Source organism: Thamnophis sirtalis, unplaced genomic scaffold (assembly GCF_051295495.1).
Source record: "Thamnophis sirtalis isolate CommonGarterSnake01/CBP01778 unplaced genomic scaffold, rThaSir2_p1.2 scaffold_4, whole genome shotgun sequence".
Taxonomy (NCBI): Eukaryota; Metazoa; Chordata; class Lepidosauria; order Squamata; family Natricidae; genus Thamnophis; species Thamnophis sirtalis.
The window spans coordinates 9,554,656-9,569,023 of NW_028261384.1; the positions used below are offsets into that span (position 1 = coordinate 9,554,656).

At 40.8% G+C, this 14,368-nt stretch overlaps 1 protein-coding gene across 10 annotated transcripts in view; it reads right to left on the bottom strand.

Annotated features, from left to right (window-relative positions):
• Positions 1-14,368, bottom strand: part of PRKAG2 (protein kinase AMP-activated non-catalytic subunit gamma 2) — a 222,275-nt gene that overhangs the window by 110,562 nt on the left and 97,345 nt on the right. The window contains exon 1 of one of the 10 annotated variants that reach the window (XM_087712452.1): positions 2,848-3,376. The exons of 8 other annotated variants lie outside the window; for them this stretch is intronic. In XM_087712452.1, the coding sequence (XP_087568578.1) occupies positions 2,848-2,941 (94 nt within the window). In that variant the 5' untranslated portion in view covers positions 2,942-3,376. Of the gene's footprint in view, positions 1-2,847; positions 3,377-14,368 lie in introns of those variants that run through there. One more of the 10 variants, XM_087712455.1, reaches the window with a different exon arrangement.

The following is a 14,368-nucleotide window of genomic DNA, read 5'->3' on the forward strand; positions in this document are numbered from 1 at the left end:
AGTACCTCATGGTCACGTGAATCCAATTTACAACATTTTTGTGGAAAATAGGAATTTTATTTCTAGTTTCTGGCAAAAAATATCCCAAAGCAATGACCACAGCGTTCTCTTAATGACAGCCACATTCGCTTTGTGACTGCAAAAAAGGCTCATAAATTCAGGAATGGTCATGTAGTACCTGCTTTACGGCTCTCACAATTTACAACCAAAATTGTAGGCTCAATTATGGCTGCAATTCAAGGACCACTTGTAAATATATTGGCAATACACCTGGAGGGCACGAGGCTGAAGAGGAGGAGGATGTCAAGCCTTTTGGAGGCTTGAGAATTACAAGTAGGTCTCAACTTAGAAGCCCAGTTAGGTCCAACATTTCTGTTGCCAAGCAAGGCAATTGTTAAGTGAGTTGCACCTCTTTTTCCCATGGTTGCTAAGTGAATCACTGCAGTTGTTAAATAAATCATGTGGCTTTCCCCATTGACTGTGCTTGTCAGAAGTTGACTCGGAAAGTCACAAGTGGTGCATCACATGCCCATGGGTATTCTGCAATGGTCATAAGTTTGAAAATTGGTCATAAGTCACTTTCTCTAATGCCATTATAACTTTGAACGTCATTAAACAAATGATTGTAAGTTGGGGACTACCTGTGCTGCATATTCTGGATTGAGAAAATATGAGAAAAATATTTCCCCTTTAGTTCTTCACTTAAAGCCTCACTTATTCCCATCTCGATTTCATCCCATTGCTACAGCTAGTTTGCATTAATAAAGCCCACATAGAAAAGCATTCTCAATTCTAAAATGCTATCCTAACCAATTTCTCCTATTTAACTAGACGGGCATTTTTGCTGCAATATACTTAGACACACACACATGCCATTTTGGGGTAACAAAAGACAGCGCTTTCATCCATACAAGCAATTTTCACAAATGAAGGCAAATATACTTGTGCCAAGATCCTGGATCTGGATTTTTTTTTTGCATCCTGCAACATGCATTTTTATACACATTTCCTGCCTTGCCATTTCTTTACTGGATAATAGCATTGCAACATTCCAAATTTGAAACATCACAATAAGCTGCCTTTTGAGTTTGCTTCTTAGTTGGGAGGTATGAATAGGTGATGTTTGTGTTGAGAATCTAGGGAAAATGATTTCTCCCATACCAGCTACTTCTCTTCTCATCTTCCTTTTGCTTCATATGATTGGGTAGCCTTTAGTTATCTCAGTTTTGCTGGAAAACCAACAGAATCACCTGCCTACCCTCCCTCCTCCCTTTGAAGTTGGAAATAACATTTCGCCATTCCTCATCCTCAGATACTACAATCAGTATCTTCTCAAAAACTATAGAAAGGAGACAAAACAGTCTCCCCGTGCGTCTTCATGTTGATGCTAAATTTCTTGTTTTCTTTGCTTTCCCTTCAAAACAGAACAAGATACCAGGGGAACTAAGCAGAATGACTGATCAAAGAGGAAGCCGAATAAATGAATCTTTCTTGACAGTCCTGGGATAGTCTAGTAGTTGTGTCCTAACCAAGTAACAACCAGGTCAAACCCTGCTTAGATGTTTTAGACCAGCCAAGATCTGCTATGTGCTGAGTCCCACACTAATATTAATACTAATATTCAGATATTTCAGCCAGACTGTGCTGGCCACGACCACAGATCTATCTTGGGGAAAATGGTATAGGTGGTTGAAGGATAGGAACAGAAAATAACAATTACAGTTTAGGAAAAATAAAAGTTACAAAGCTAGGAAAAATGTCATACTAGTAGAAGAAGAATAAAGTTTGTTCGATATAAATAGCCAAATATAGATCGATAAGTGAAAGAGAATGAGATAAGAGGGTTCAAAATGTGAAGTTGAATAGAAATGTATTGAGAGGGAAAATAATGTATGTAGAGATATACCAATTGATAACTGCTACAAGAAGGAATGCGAAGTTCTGGTGTGATGTACAAATGTAGTGTATGTCTTTGTTATTGTGTATATGTGTTTAAAAATTTAAAAAAAAAACTAAAAAAAATAAAGTTTCATACACTACTAGACATTCGTAGCGAAGTCACATTATGAAATTTAAAATAAAACAAAATGGAACTTAAATCTTTTGCTGTCCGAAAGAAAAAAAGATCCAAGTTTTAAAATATGAGTTGTGAATATTTACATCACTGCTTCTTCCAAGTGATCAGTGGAGCCCTGGAATCCCACACGACCCCCCCCCCCGTTAGGGAATCATAGCAACAAAATTATTTGCCAGCTATTGAAAATATTTGGAAAAATTTAAAACAATGCCACTCTTTTCGTTACTATTTTTCTTTGATTAAAAAAAGGTTTTTTTCATGAAAATTGTTAAGCTAATATCTAATGTTAAATATTGTTATTTTACCCTAATCAGTAAATAAATATTTTAAAGGCTGCATACATTTTAATTTTTAATATGGTAAATATAGAAGACTATATAACCCATATAAAGCAAAGCTCTTTTAGGAACCTTCGTACATTTTTAAAAATAGGAAAAGTTTAGAGAGCAAAAACATCTTAAGAAACATTGATCTAGATGGACACCAGATGGTAGTGATGAGTTAAGAGTTTTCCGTACCTCTTTCTTGTCTTCTACTAGTCCTCAAGTTATCTGTAATGTGGATCCAACAGCCCTTCTTAAGAATCCCCATTTAGCTGCCTCTTGCATCAACCACGGCCATTTGAAGATGTGTGGACCAACTCCCAGAATTCATCAACCAGCAATCTGACAGGGGAATTCTGGGGGTTGAAGTTCACACCTCTTCAAGGTTGAGAAACACGGCACTAGACGCTTCCCACTCCTGCCCAAAAACCAGCAAAGTTTGCCTACCTAAAAGGCCATGAGGTTCTGATTTGCGCCTCTCCGAACTCCTGCCTTGATCCTTTCGTTTCTTACTCCCCCGCAGGCTGCCAAACCGCTTCATGGGCTCAGTCACTAGAGCTGTCAATCATAACCTTGGTTCCAAGCAAAAAAAAGAAAAAAATCCAGCCCACAGGTGGAGCAGAGGGTAGAGGGAGAAAGGCACCCTCGAAGATGTCAAAACACAGCAGCGGGGAAAATTCTATCAATCTGTCTAGGATGAAGATGGATGAAGCCAGTTCTTCTCCAGTTCCCTCAACTTAACCCCCGCAGAATTAAAAAGCAGGAAGCTTTAGCAAAAGTTCATCTAGAGTGGGACCTTCCCGATGCCCCTTCCAAGCAACCCCACCAGCATCTATGGATGCCCTCAACAGCTGCACAAACCCAGCCAGCTCGCAACAGCCGTGCTTAAAATCCCTGCTAACTCTGCCTAATAGACGCAGCAGCTCTGGAGGTAGAAGAAATGCCCAAGCAGACTGGCTTCAGATGAAAATGGGCTATGACCACAAGATCTGCGTCTTGCCTCTTTTTATTTAAAAGCCTGCCTGGTGCACGAGATTGCTGGAAGGGAATGACCATGTGCAGTTCAGCGTGATGTCCCCTTTAAAAAAGTCTGTAAAAGGAAACCACGCTTTTAGAGCAGACAATCCTTGGCACCCACTGGCTGGAGCACATTCCCATTATGACATCATGCAACTATTTTGATTCATGTCTCTGAGCTCTCAAGTGGAGCTGCTGTGGATAAACCTAAGACCTGCCAAGCCCCCCCTCCCTCCCCCCGGGCAGCTGAGTGACAAGCTACGGAGTGGTACCAACAACAATAGGAAAAAGAAAGGGAGAGAGGAGGAGAGTGTGAAAGGAAGACGGGGGAAAGAAGAAAGAGGTAAGGAGGGGAGGATGGAAAGGAGAGAAAGAGGAGGAGAGAGGAGAAGGAGGAAGGGAGGAGGTGAAAGAGAAGAAGAAGCAAGGGGAGTAGTAGTAGTAATAGTAGTAGTAGTAGAAGTCTGATGTCTCTTTTTTCATAGAAGGATATAAAATCATGGCATATCCCTTTTTGGTAACTGCTAACAAGGACTGCCAAGACTCTCCTTGAGGGAGATGATAGATAGATGATAGACAGATAGACAGGTAGACAGGTAGACAGGTAGGTAGGTAGACAGATAGGTAGACAGGTAGGTAGGTAGGTAGGAAGGAAGGAAGGAGGGTGGGTGGGTGGGTGGGTGGGTGGATGGAGGGAGGGAGGGAGGGAGGCAGGCAGGCAGGCAGGCAGGCAGGCAGGCACAGACAGACAGACAGACAGACAGACAGATAAGGAGGGGGACGAGAGAGAAGGGAGAGGGAGGGAAGCGAGAGAGAGACTTCTATTCAACAGTTGAGCACGGTTATTTTTTTCACTTACAAACATTTTCCCCACTTTCCCTTCCCATCTCAATCCCATCTCAAAGCCATTCATGTAAATGGACACTGTACCTATTTGCTAATAGGTTTTATTAAAGCAAATGTAATAATAAACATGTACGCCCTAACCAATTATCTGCATTGAAATACTTTTCTCAGAAACATTTCAGATCTTACATTCTCTAATATAGAAGAAAAATCTATTCTGTCCATGATGCTAATTATTGCCCATAAGTCACTAGGCTCACACAAGCCCACCAAAGTCAAAAAAAAGTTGAAGGTTTTAAGTGAGGGCAAAACGTTGGTGCTCTCTTGATGACTGAGCCAGTAGACAAAATGCAGAAGTAAATAAAACATTACATATATGTCACTCTTAGGGTTATAAAAGTCCTACTGCATTCAGCTTAGAGTTTTATCCCAGGCAGGATAAAACTCAGATCACCTGATTCTCTTCTGTTTCGTTGTATGGGAATACCTCATATTGAATTTGGATTTACTAAACTTGTAAGGGCAAGAGGTAGAGAGAACTGATGGTCTGGGGGCAGAATGACTACACAAAGTAGTTACAGCCACCCAGTAATTATAGAGTGAGTTGTTCCCATAAAACCAATGGGATTTTATAAAAGGATTGCATCCAAGATGAGTAAATAGAGAGCAACAGTCAAAATAATTGACAGTGAAGCCAGCTGTCTTTAGACATTTAAATATAGGGTTTGCTAATCCATTAAACATTTTGATAATCTGGGTAGAATGAACTAGCCAGATAATCTTCCATGGACACCATCATTATGCAGCTGAGTCAAAAGGGGCCACTAGTTTTAATTGCATCTCATGGAAATCAAGAACTCTTTGATATATTTCTGTTCTTTGCTGTCTAAAGAGACAGTAAACTTCTTGCTGAGTCTTGAGGATGATCGGTCTTGAACCTGCCATAACAAATATAAAATGGACAGTGGAAAAGCGGCAGCAAGAAAGGATAGGAAATTGTGATGTGCCCGTCCTTATATTGCTAATTCCTAAATTGAGCATGGTCAGTTTTTCACTTGCATTTTTTCCCCACTTATTTCTATGCCTTTTCCAGCCCAATCCCATTTCAAAGTAGTTCATATAAATGGACTTTGCCTCTATTTGCCTGTTGCTAGGATAACATTACTTTAAAGAAGGAGAAAAGAGAAAAAGGAGGAGTAGGAAAAGAAAGAGAGAGAAATTAGAAAAGGGTGAGTAGGAAAAAGAGAATGAAAAAGAAGAGGAGGAGGAAGAGAAGGAGGAAGAATAGAGAAAGGAAGAGGAGAAGTTGAAGATAGACAAGAAGGACTTATATAAGGAATTGATCGGAAAAGCCAACAAAGGAGGCTTAATTCCTTTAGCTAGCAAAATCAGAAGCAAAGTAATGGAGGCAGGAACATCTATGGGATGGGTGGATGATTTTGGACACAACTACCATATGTAATCAAAATCCCCCCGCCCTTTTTTTTTTGGAATACATGCAGGGCTTCAATCACATGTTTGCAATCATCATATTTACTTTTCATACACACACACAAATGCCCCCTCCCCATATACCCTGGATGGAAAGATCATTGGAACAAATTTATCTGACTAGCAAATACCAATCCTTTTTTTTTTAGAGAGTTCATACTTCACATTTAGCCATCAGACAACTTGATTTGGTCTGTTTCTTCTTGGTTTGTCACGTCTGCATGTGAACTTTGCCATTGGTTTACCATGGATTAATATTATGAGACGTGACAATACCACTTTATACTGCACATAACAAAGCCACACTTGGAATATTGTGTCCACTTCTGGTCACCAAGACACAACAAAAATATATTGAGGCCCTAGAAAGAGTGCCAAGAACAGCAACAAAGATAAGATGCCTGGAAGCTAAACTGTATGATGAATGGTTGAGGGAGTTAGGTACCAGTATGTCTAGCTCAGGGATCGGCAACCTTAAACACTCAAAAAGCAACAAAGGTCCTAACCAGAAGCCCCCTGTTCAATTCTGGAGCCAACCAGAAGTCCGGTTCCCTCACCATAGAGTCTCCTCCTAGCGCACTGTCCTTTTTACTCTGCTGACAGGAAGTCTGGTTCCCCCACTATAGAGTCTCCTCCTAGCGCACTGTCCTTTTTACTCTGCTGACAGGAAGTCTGGTTCCCCCACTATAGAGTCTCCTCCTAGCGCACTGTCCTTTTTTACTCTGCTGACAGGAAGTCTGGTTCCCCCACCATAGAGTCTCCTCCTAGCGCATTGTCCTTTTTACTCTGCTGACCGGAAATCTGGTTCCCTCACCATAGAGTCTCCTCCTAGCGCGGCATCATTTTTCCTTTTACCAACAGGCAACAGGGAGCCGCAGCAGGGGGATGAAAGACCCACATGTCTAGCTTAATAAAAGGACTAGGAATAATATGATAGCCATTTTCCAGTACTCAAGGGCTAAGAGATAAGGGGGTTGACTTATTCTCCAAGTCACCTGAGGGAGGACGAGAAGCAATGGGTGAGAATTGTAAAAGAAAGATCCAACCTAGAAGTAAGGAAAAAATTCCTGACAATGAGAACAATGTGTGGAACAGTTTACCTGGAGTGGCAAATCTTCCATCACTGAAGGTTTTCAAGAAAAAAAATCTCACAACCATTTATTCACAATGAGGATGAGGGCGTCTGCCTTGATCATGAGGTTGGACTAGAAGACCTCCAAAGTCCCTTACGGCCCTGTTATTCTATGATTTAATAACCATACCGAGCAGCAGTTACAGTATTGGCTTTAGTAACTGGTTCGTATATCATCATTATTCATTGTTTGCTTTAACTTGATTGGGCTCAACAAGACTCTTTGGTCTGGTTCACATGTAAATGCTAAGCCATAAATCATGTTTCTGGAAATCTCCCTACCTCGGTCAAAGCATCACCACAACCAGAATGCAATCTCATGACGGCTCAGGAAACCAGGCCAAAGAGGCTGATTTCTAAGTCAACACACTTTGCATTTGGATTACAGCTGATAAATCCTGAACCCTGTGGAATTAGCAAAGGCGTGGTGTGGCCATGGCTATTCCCACCTCGCCGAGATCCAGTAATTACAGGGAAATGCAGAGCAGGCTGGCTGGCTGTAGGACAAAGAAAGAGGAAGCCGAATGCTATTAACTGCAAAGTGCTTGAGAAATTTGGAACTATCGTATTTTATGGCCGTGAGAAAGGTCCGGTGAAGGTCACCGATGCCCGGATGCTGAGGGATACTCATGCCTTGTCCCTTCTAACAGGATTATCCAGTGGCTGGGTCATTCCTATTTCTCTGTGTGCCTGCAATTCGCCATTCTATGGAAGGCTGCACCAGGGGAGGGCAGAGTGTTTGGCAGGAAGCTCAGAAAAATATTTTGGCAGATAAAAAGTGCTGCACTTGCACTCAAGTTCTCAAGGGCAGTGAAAGCCCAAGCAATTAGGAAGGCAATGGAGAAAGAATCAGGATCTCTTAGCTGATCTGCTCAACCCTAGGCTGATCCACCGGCTTGTCCTATAGCAGCTGTTCAAAAAAATACGTTTTGTTTCCTTGAGCTTGACATGATCTAATTTGGAAACCTCAGTGACCTGCTGTTCGACTCAAAAGTCTTCGGAAGCATAGCTAAAGTTTCTGTTCTCAAGAGTTTAGCATCCTGGGTTCTGATGGCAGCTTTTGCGCCAATTATGAGGCAAATCAACAATCTCATTAATATCACTGTCCGAAAGATTAGTTGTCCAGAAAAAAAGTTAAATATGCAAAGATAGTCCTTGATTTATGGCTATACGCTAAGAAACCATTTGAAGTTACAAAGGCGCTGAAAAAAAAGACTTTACGGCCTCGCGCTTACAACTTCCATAGCATCCCTACATGATCATCCTTACATGATCAAAATTTGGGTCCTAGCATTCAAATTAGCATCCCATTTAAAACAGATACAGCATCCAAGGATCACAAATCCTTAATCTATGCCTAATGCAACTTCTGTACAGTGTTTTGAAAGATTGCACTGGTCCATTTTGGCTAGGGAATTCTGGGAATTCTTGAAGTCCATGCAACTTTCAAGCTGCCAAGGTTGAGACACACTGGCCAAGAATAAAAATTCTTTCCCAAAAATTTCCATCCATACTCCAACTCCCTCAAATGACAGCAATAGTAAAACAGGAGGATGGTGGGGAAGAGAAATGACAGATTTTCCATCATAATAAAACAGGCGTTTGGCATTTGAGTCAAAATAATTATTTTAGCCCTTTGCATGTTCTAACAGAAACACAGAGCTGGAGATTTCTGCGATGCTTGGATTCCATTCTCCAAATTGACAAGGGAGAAAATAGCAAAGGAGATAAAACTCCACAGCTGGGTCACTCCTGGGTGTTATCCCTTTGGTAAAACACTTAGAAAGTGAATCATGGAGTAAGAAGTAACAACAGGGGCTGAAGATAGTCCACACCAGCATCTTCTCCTGGTCTTTGGGACATGAAACTGTAACATTTGAAGGAAAAACAAAGGTAGTCCTTTATTTGTGACCATTTGTTTAAGAACTGTCATTTCTATGAAAGCTGCCCAAGATTGACACCTTCTAGTTATATATTGTGTAAGTAGACCTTGGCCAAGACCATACTTATAGCTCTGTACAAAACACCAAAGCTAGCTTGCTGCAGAATAGTAATAGCACTTAGACTTGTATACCGCTTCATAGTGCTTTTACAGCCCTCTCTAAGCGGTTTACAGAGTCAGCCTATTGCTCCCAACAATCTGGGTCCTCATTTTACCCACCTCGGAAGGATGGGAGGCTGAGTTAACCTTGAGCTAGTCAGGATCGAACTCCTGGCAAATGAGCAGAGTTAGCCTGCAATACTGCATTTGAACCACTGGGCCACCGAGCTCCAGAAACTGAAGACAGAGAGAGCCTGGTCTTCACATCCAACAGGTCCCTCTGCCATCATAACCTGCACTGGTTATTGCTGTGATTCTGAGTGCATCTCAAGCTGCTGGTTGTGACCATAAAGCTTACATGGCATAAGGTCAGATTATTTATGGAAAGCACCTAACGTCCATGGTGTCTGCCCAGCCACTAAATGTGCAGAGTTGGCACATTCCAGGTCTCTTTGACTAACAATGTCATGTCTTGGGACCTTCTTGACTGCAATGCCTGCCCTGTAGAATGAGATCCCACCTACCCCCACCCCCCTGAGATCTGCTGGCTCCCATCCTAATGGGGTTCTGGAGAGCCTTAAAAATCTAGTTGTCTTCCTGGGTCTTGACTTCAGGTAGCCCCCAATTTACAACCACAATCGAGCTCAAAATTCTGTTGCTAAGTAAGGCAGTTGTTAAGTGAATTTTGCCCCATTTTATAACCTTTCTTGCCAAAATTCTTAAGTGGATCACTGCAATTGTTAAGTTGATAACTTAGTTGTTAAATTAGCAGCTTCCCCGTTGATCTTGCTTGTCAGGTCACAAAACTTGAACAAATAGCAATTACAATAGCACTTAGACTTACAGGTGAAACTCGAAAAATTAGAATATCATGCAAAAGTTCATTTATTTCAGTAATGCAACTTAAAAGTTGAAACTAATATATGAGATAGACTCATTACATGCAAAGCAAGATAGTTCAAACCGTGATTTGTCATAATTGTGATGATTATGTCTTACAGCTCATGAAAACCCCAAATCCACAATCCCAGAAAATTAGAATATTGTGAAAAGGTGCAATATTCTAGGCTCAAAGTGTCCCACTCTAATCAGCTAATTAAGCCATAACACCTGCAAAGGGTTCCTGAGCCTTTAAATCAGTGTTCTCAACCTGTGGGTCGGGACCCCTTTGGGCACTGAACAACCCTTTCAACAGGGGTTGCCTAGGACCATCGAAAAACATGTATTTTTGATGGTCTTAGTAACCGAGAAACCAATTTTATGGTTGGGGGTCACACAACATGAGAAACTGTATTAAAGGATCGCGACATTGGGAAGGTTGAGAACCACTGTTTTAAATGGTCCCTCAGTCTGGTTCAGTAAGAATCACAATCATGGGAAAGACTGCTGACCTGACAGTTGTGCAGAAAACCATCATTGACACCCTCCATAAGGAGGGAAAGCCTCAAACGGTAATTGCAAAAGAAGTTGGATGTTCCCAAAGTTCTGTATCAAAGCACAATAATAGAAAGTTATGTGGAAGGGATAGGTGTGGGGAAAAAAGGTGCACAAACAGCAGGGATGACCAGGGTCAACGCAGCCATCTACCAGGAGATTTTGGAGCACTTCATACTTCCTTCTGCAGATGAGCTTTATGGGGATGCTGACTTCATTTTCCAGCAGGACTTGGCACCTGCCACACTGCCAAAAGCACCAAAACCTGGTTCAATGACTGTTGGATTACTGTGCTTGATTGGTCAGTAAACTCGTCTGACTTGAACCTCATAGAGAATCTATGGCACATTGCCAAGAGAAAGATGAGAGACATGAGACCGAACAATGCAGAAGAGCTGAGGGCGGCTATTGAAGCATCCTGGACTTCCATAACACCTCAGCAGTGCCACAGGCTGATAGCTTCCATGCCACACCGCATTGAGGCAGTAATTGCTGCAAAAGGGGCCCAAACCAAGTACTGCGTACATATGCATGCTTATACTTTTCAGAGGTCCGATATTGTTCTATGTACAATCCTTGTTTTATTGATTGCATGTAATATTCTAATTTTCTGAGATGGTGGATTTGGGGTTTTCATGAGCTGTACGCCACAATCATCACAGTTATGACAAATCACGGCTTGAACTATCTTGCTTTACATGTAACGAGTCTTATCTCATATATTAGTTTCACCTTTTAAGTTGCATTACTGAAATAAATGAACTTTTGCACGATATTTTAATTTTTCGAGTTGCACCTGTATATACCGCTTCATAGTGCTCTCTAAGCAGTTTACAGAGACAGCCTTTTGCCCACAACAATCTGGGTCCTCATTTTACCCACCTCGGAAGGAGGGAAGGCTGAATCAACCTTGAGCTGATGAGATTTGAACTGCGAACGGCAGCTAGCAGTCAGCTGAAGTAGCCTGAAGTGCTGCACTCCTAACTACTGCGCCACCTCAGCTCTCAGCCCCAGGACAATGCAGCCGTCATAAATATGAGACGGTTGCCAAGCATCTGAATTTTGATCATGTGATCATGGGGATATTGAAATAGTCGTAAGAGTAAAAAATGGCCGTGTCTTTTTTCAGTGCTGTTGTAACTTTGAATGGTCACTAAACAAATGGTGGTAAGCCGAGGACTATCTATAGCAGTGTTTCTCAACCTTGGCAACTTTAAGTCCTGTGGACTTCAACTCCCAGAATCCCCCAGCCAGCACAGCTGGCTGGGGAATTCTGGGAGTTGAAGTCCACAGGACTTAAAGTCGCCAAGGTTGAGAAACACTGATCTATACAGTGATTCAGCTTCCTGTTGGATAGGTCTGTGTTTTGGCAGTATTGGCTGGATGCACCATCTTGCTCTCTATTTCTTTTTCTGCTTTCCATTAAATTGTTTTACTCTGTCTTGCTGACCTTGAATTGATGCCAAAATGGATGAAAACAAACAAACAAATAAACACGAGCATGGGAGAAAGTCTTGAGGTTATGTCCCAATTATCCAGCTATATCCTCTGGAAAACTGATTTTTCAATCAGAGGTGACTTGAGTCTCCTGGAATCAGCTCCAATTTCAGATAGTGATGAATGTAAAATTAGTCAGGAATGGGGGGGGGGGGAAATTGGACAGCATGGTGTAGCTAAAGAGGAAGGTGAGAAAAAGGACATTTAATTGAGGGCAGGGGCCGGTTGGAAATACTTCCAAGTCTTTTGTCTCCCAAGAAGGTTCGATCGGTGCATCAGCTTAAAATGGAAAAGAAAACACAACTGCAAAAATAGAAATTATACAGATCTCAAGCAGATTATTTTTTCAACCTTAGAACAATGCTCCTTCAGTGATCTAAAATTAATCTGTTCAAGCCAAAATAAATCTTAGGCAGATTATAGGAAAAAGTCCACATGGAAAAATCAGCAGGATTCAATTTGAATCCTACTATCACTTGTTTCTGAATCACTTGCAAGATGGATGTCTTTTCAGTCAGCTTAATTCCTCCCCCCCCCCCTCCTCCTCCTCCTCCTCCTCTTCCTCCTCCTCCTCCGTTTAGCCTAATAGAGCTGGACCCAATTAAGCTTTCTTCCCTTCCTAACTCTCGGAAAATATTATTGCTACTATTACTACAAGATTGGCTATTAATAGAAGCTGTTTAGATCCTCTAAACTCGCATTTCTTAAAGGGTGCTCTGAAGATCCACACAGTGGTACATTCTTCTCCTTATATTTTACAGGTGGTCCTCAACTTAAGAATGAGCCCAAAGTTTCTGTTGCTAAGTGACACAGTTGTTAAGTGAGCTTTGCCCCATTTTACAACCTTTCTTGCCACAATTGTTAAGTGAATCACTGCAGTTGGGGGCAGATTGACACATCCCATAAAGCCAGTGCAAGGATACTTTCATTTTGGCTTTCTGCAATGGGTGAAACCAGCAACTGTGACTTATTAAGAGCTCTGGTGGCGCAGTGGCTAGAGTGCAGTACTGCAGGCTACTTCTGCTGACTGTTGGCTGCCAGATATTTGGCAGTTCGAATCTCACCAGCTGAAGATTGACTCAGCCTTCCGTCCTTCAGAGGTCAGTAAAATAGGACTCAGACTGTTGGGGGCAATAGGATGGCATTGTAAACCGCTTAGAAAGGGGTATAAAGCACTGGGAAGCGGTATATAAGTCTAAGTGCTAATGTTATTATTCCACAAACTACAGGTAAAATTATATATAGCTTACCACAATACAGGTTGTCCTTGTTTAATGCCAACAACTGGGACCAGCAACTTAGTCATTAAGATAACTGGTTGCTAAGTGAAAACTGTGACTGTACTTATGATCTTCCTTCAATTTCTTTTCTTTTACAAACTATGATAATTGTAAATCTACAAAGTTATTTTTACTTCACCATTGTAACAGCAATAACAGCAACTAAATGAAGCAGTCACTAAACAAAGACTACCTTTGTTTCAACCTACCAAATAAGCAAATGATTCCTACGTCTTTTACCCTTTTATCTCCACAACATTGCTCAAGTTACCATAAAATTCATTAAACTTCATGGCTGGTAAGCCACAAAGAGAGTAATTTTATTTTTAAATTGTTTTTATTGTATTTCTTTCAATTATTTTTTGATAATGCTTATAAACAATATCTTTGGGTTGTTTTAAAATCTAATATTATTTCCTCTCCAAACCTATCAGCCAGAGAGAGAAAGAGAGAGAATCTCAAAACACATACCTTGTTTCCCCAAAAATACGACTTGTCCTGAAACTAAATTTGAAAGTACTATTTAAGTTCCAAATTCTCCCCTTTCAACTACCTTCTTCCTTTTTGCTTGTATTTTCTGTTGAATAAGTTCATGGACTTGCCATCATGTTTCATTCAATAATGCATTGATATGTAATAAAAGTTATAAATATTTTTAAAAATGAGTTGATTCAGAGACTGTGTGGATCATCTCACTACCTACAAATTTCATCAGGAATAAACTTTGGTCTCCCCGTCCCCCTCTCAGTGCTATTTTGCTCTTTAAATAATGGATTTTTAATACTTTACAATCAAATGTTATTATACGAAATACCTGAACGAGCTTAGAAAAACTCCACAATTAATCTAAACATGTTTAAAATCATACTTTTGTTTCCTTGGTCCCTAAAGAAGAGAAGCTTACTATGTCATTTTATCTTAGCCAAATAAAGTGGAAAACATTAATTTTATTAAATGGGAAAGAAATGGATTTTGTTGGAAGAAATCCAGAGTCTTTAAAAAATGCTTTGATAACAGGCTGAATTTTGCAATCTTTTGATCTTTGCAAATATTCACACACAATGATAATCTAACTCAATGACTGGATTTTAAACTAGCCTTGTTAGCCTATGTATTCTGGCTATGTATTCTGAATGTCTGCAAGCTATCATGTTTGGGAAAAGCTCTCTTAAATTGATGAAACAAATTATTGAAAGCAAATACAGCATCTTGGTTCCATTTGAAACCTTC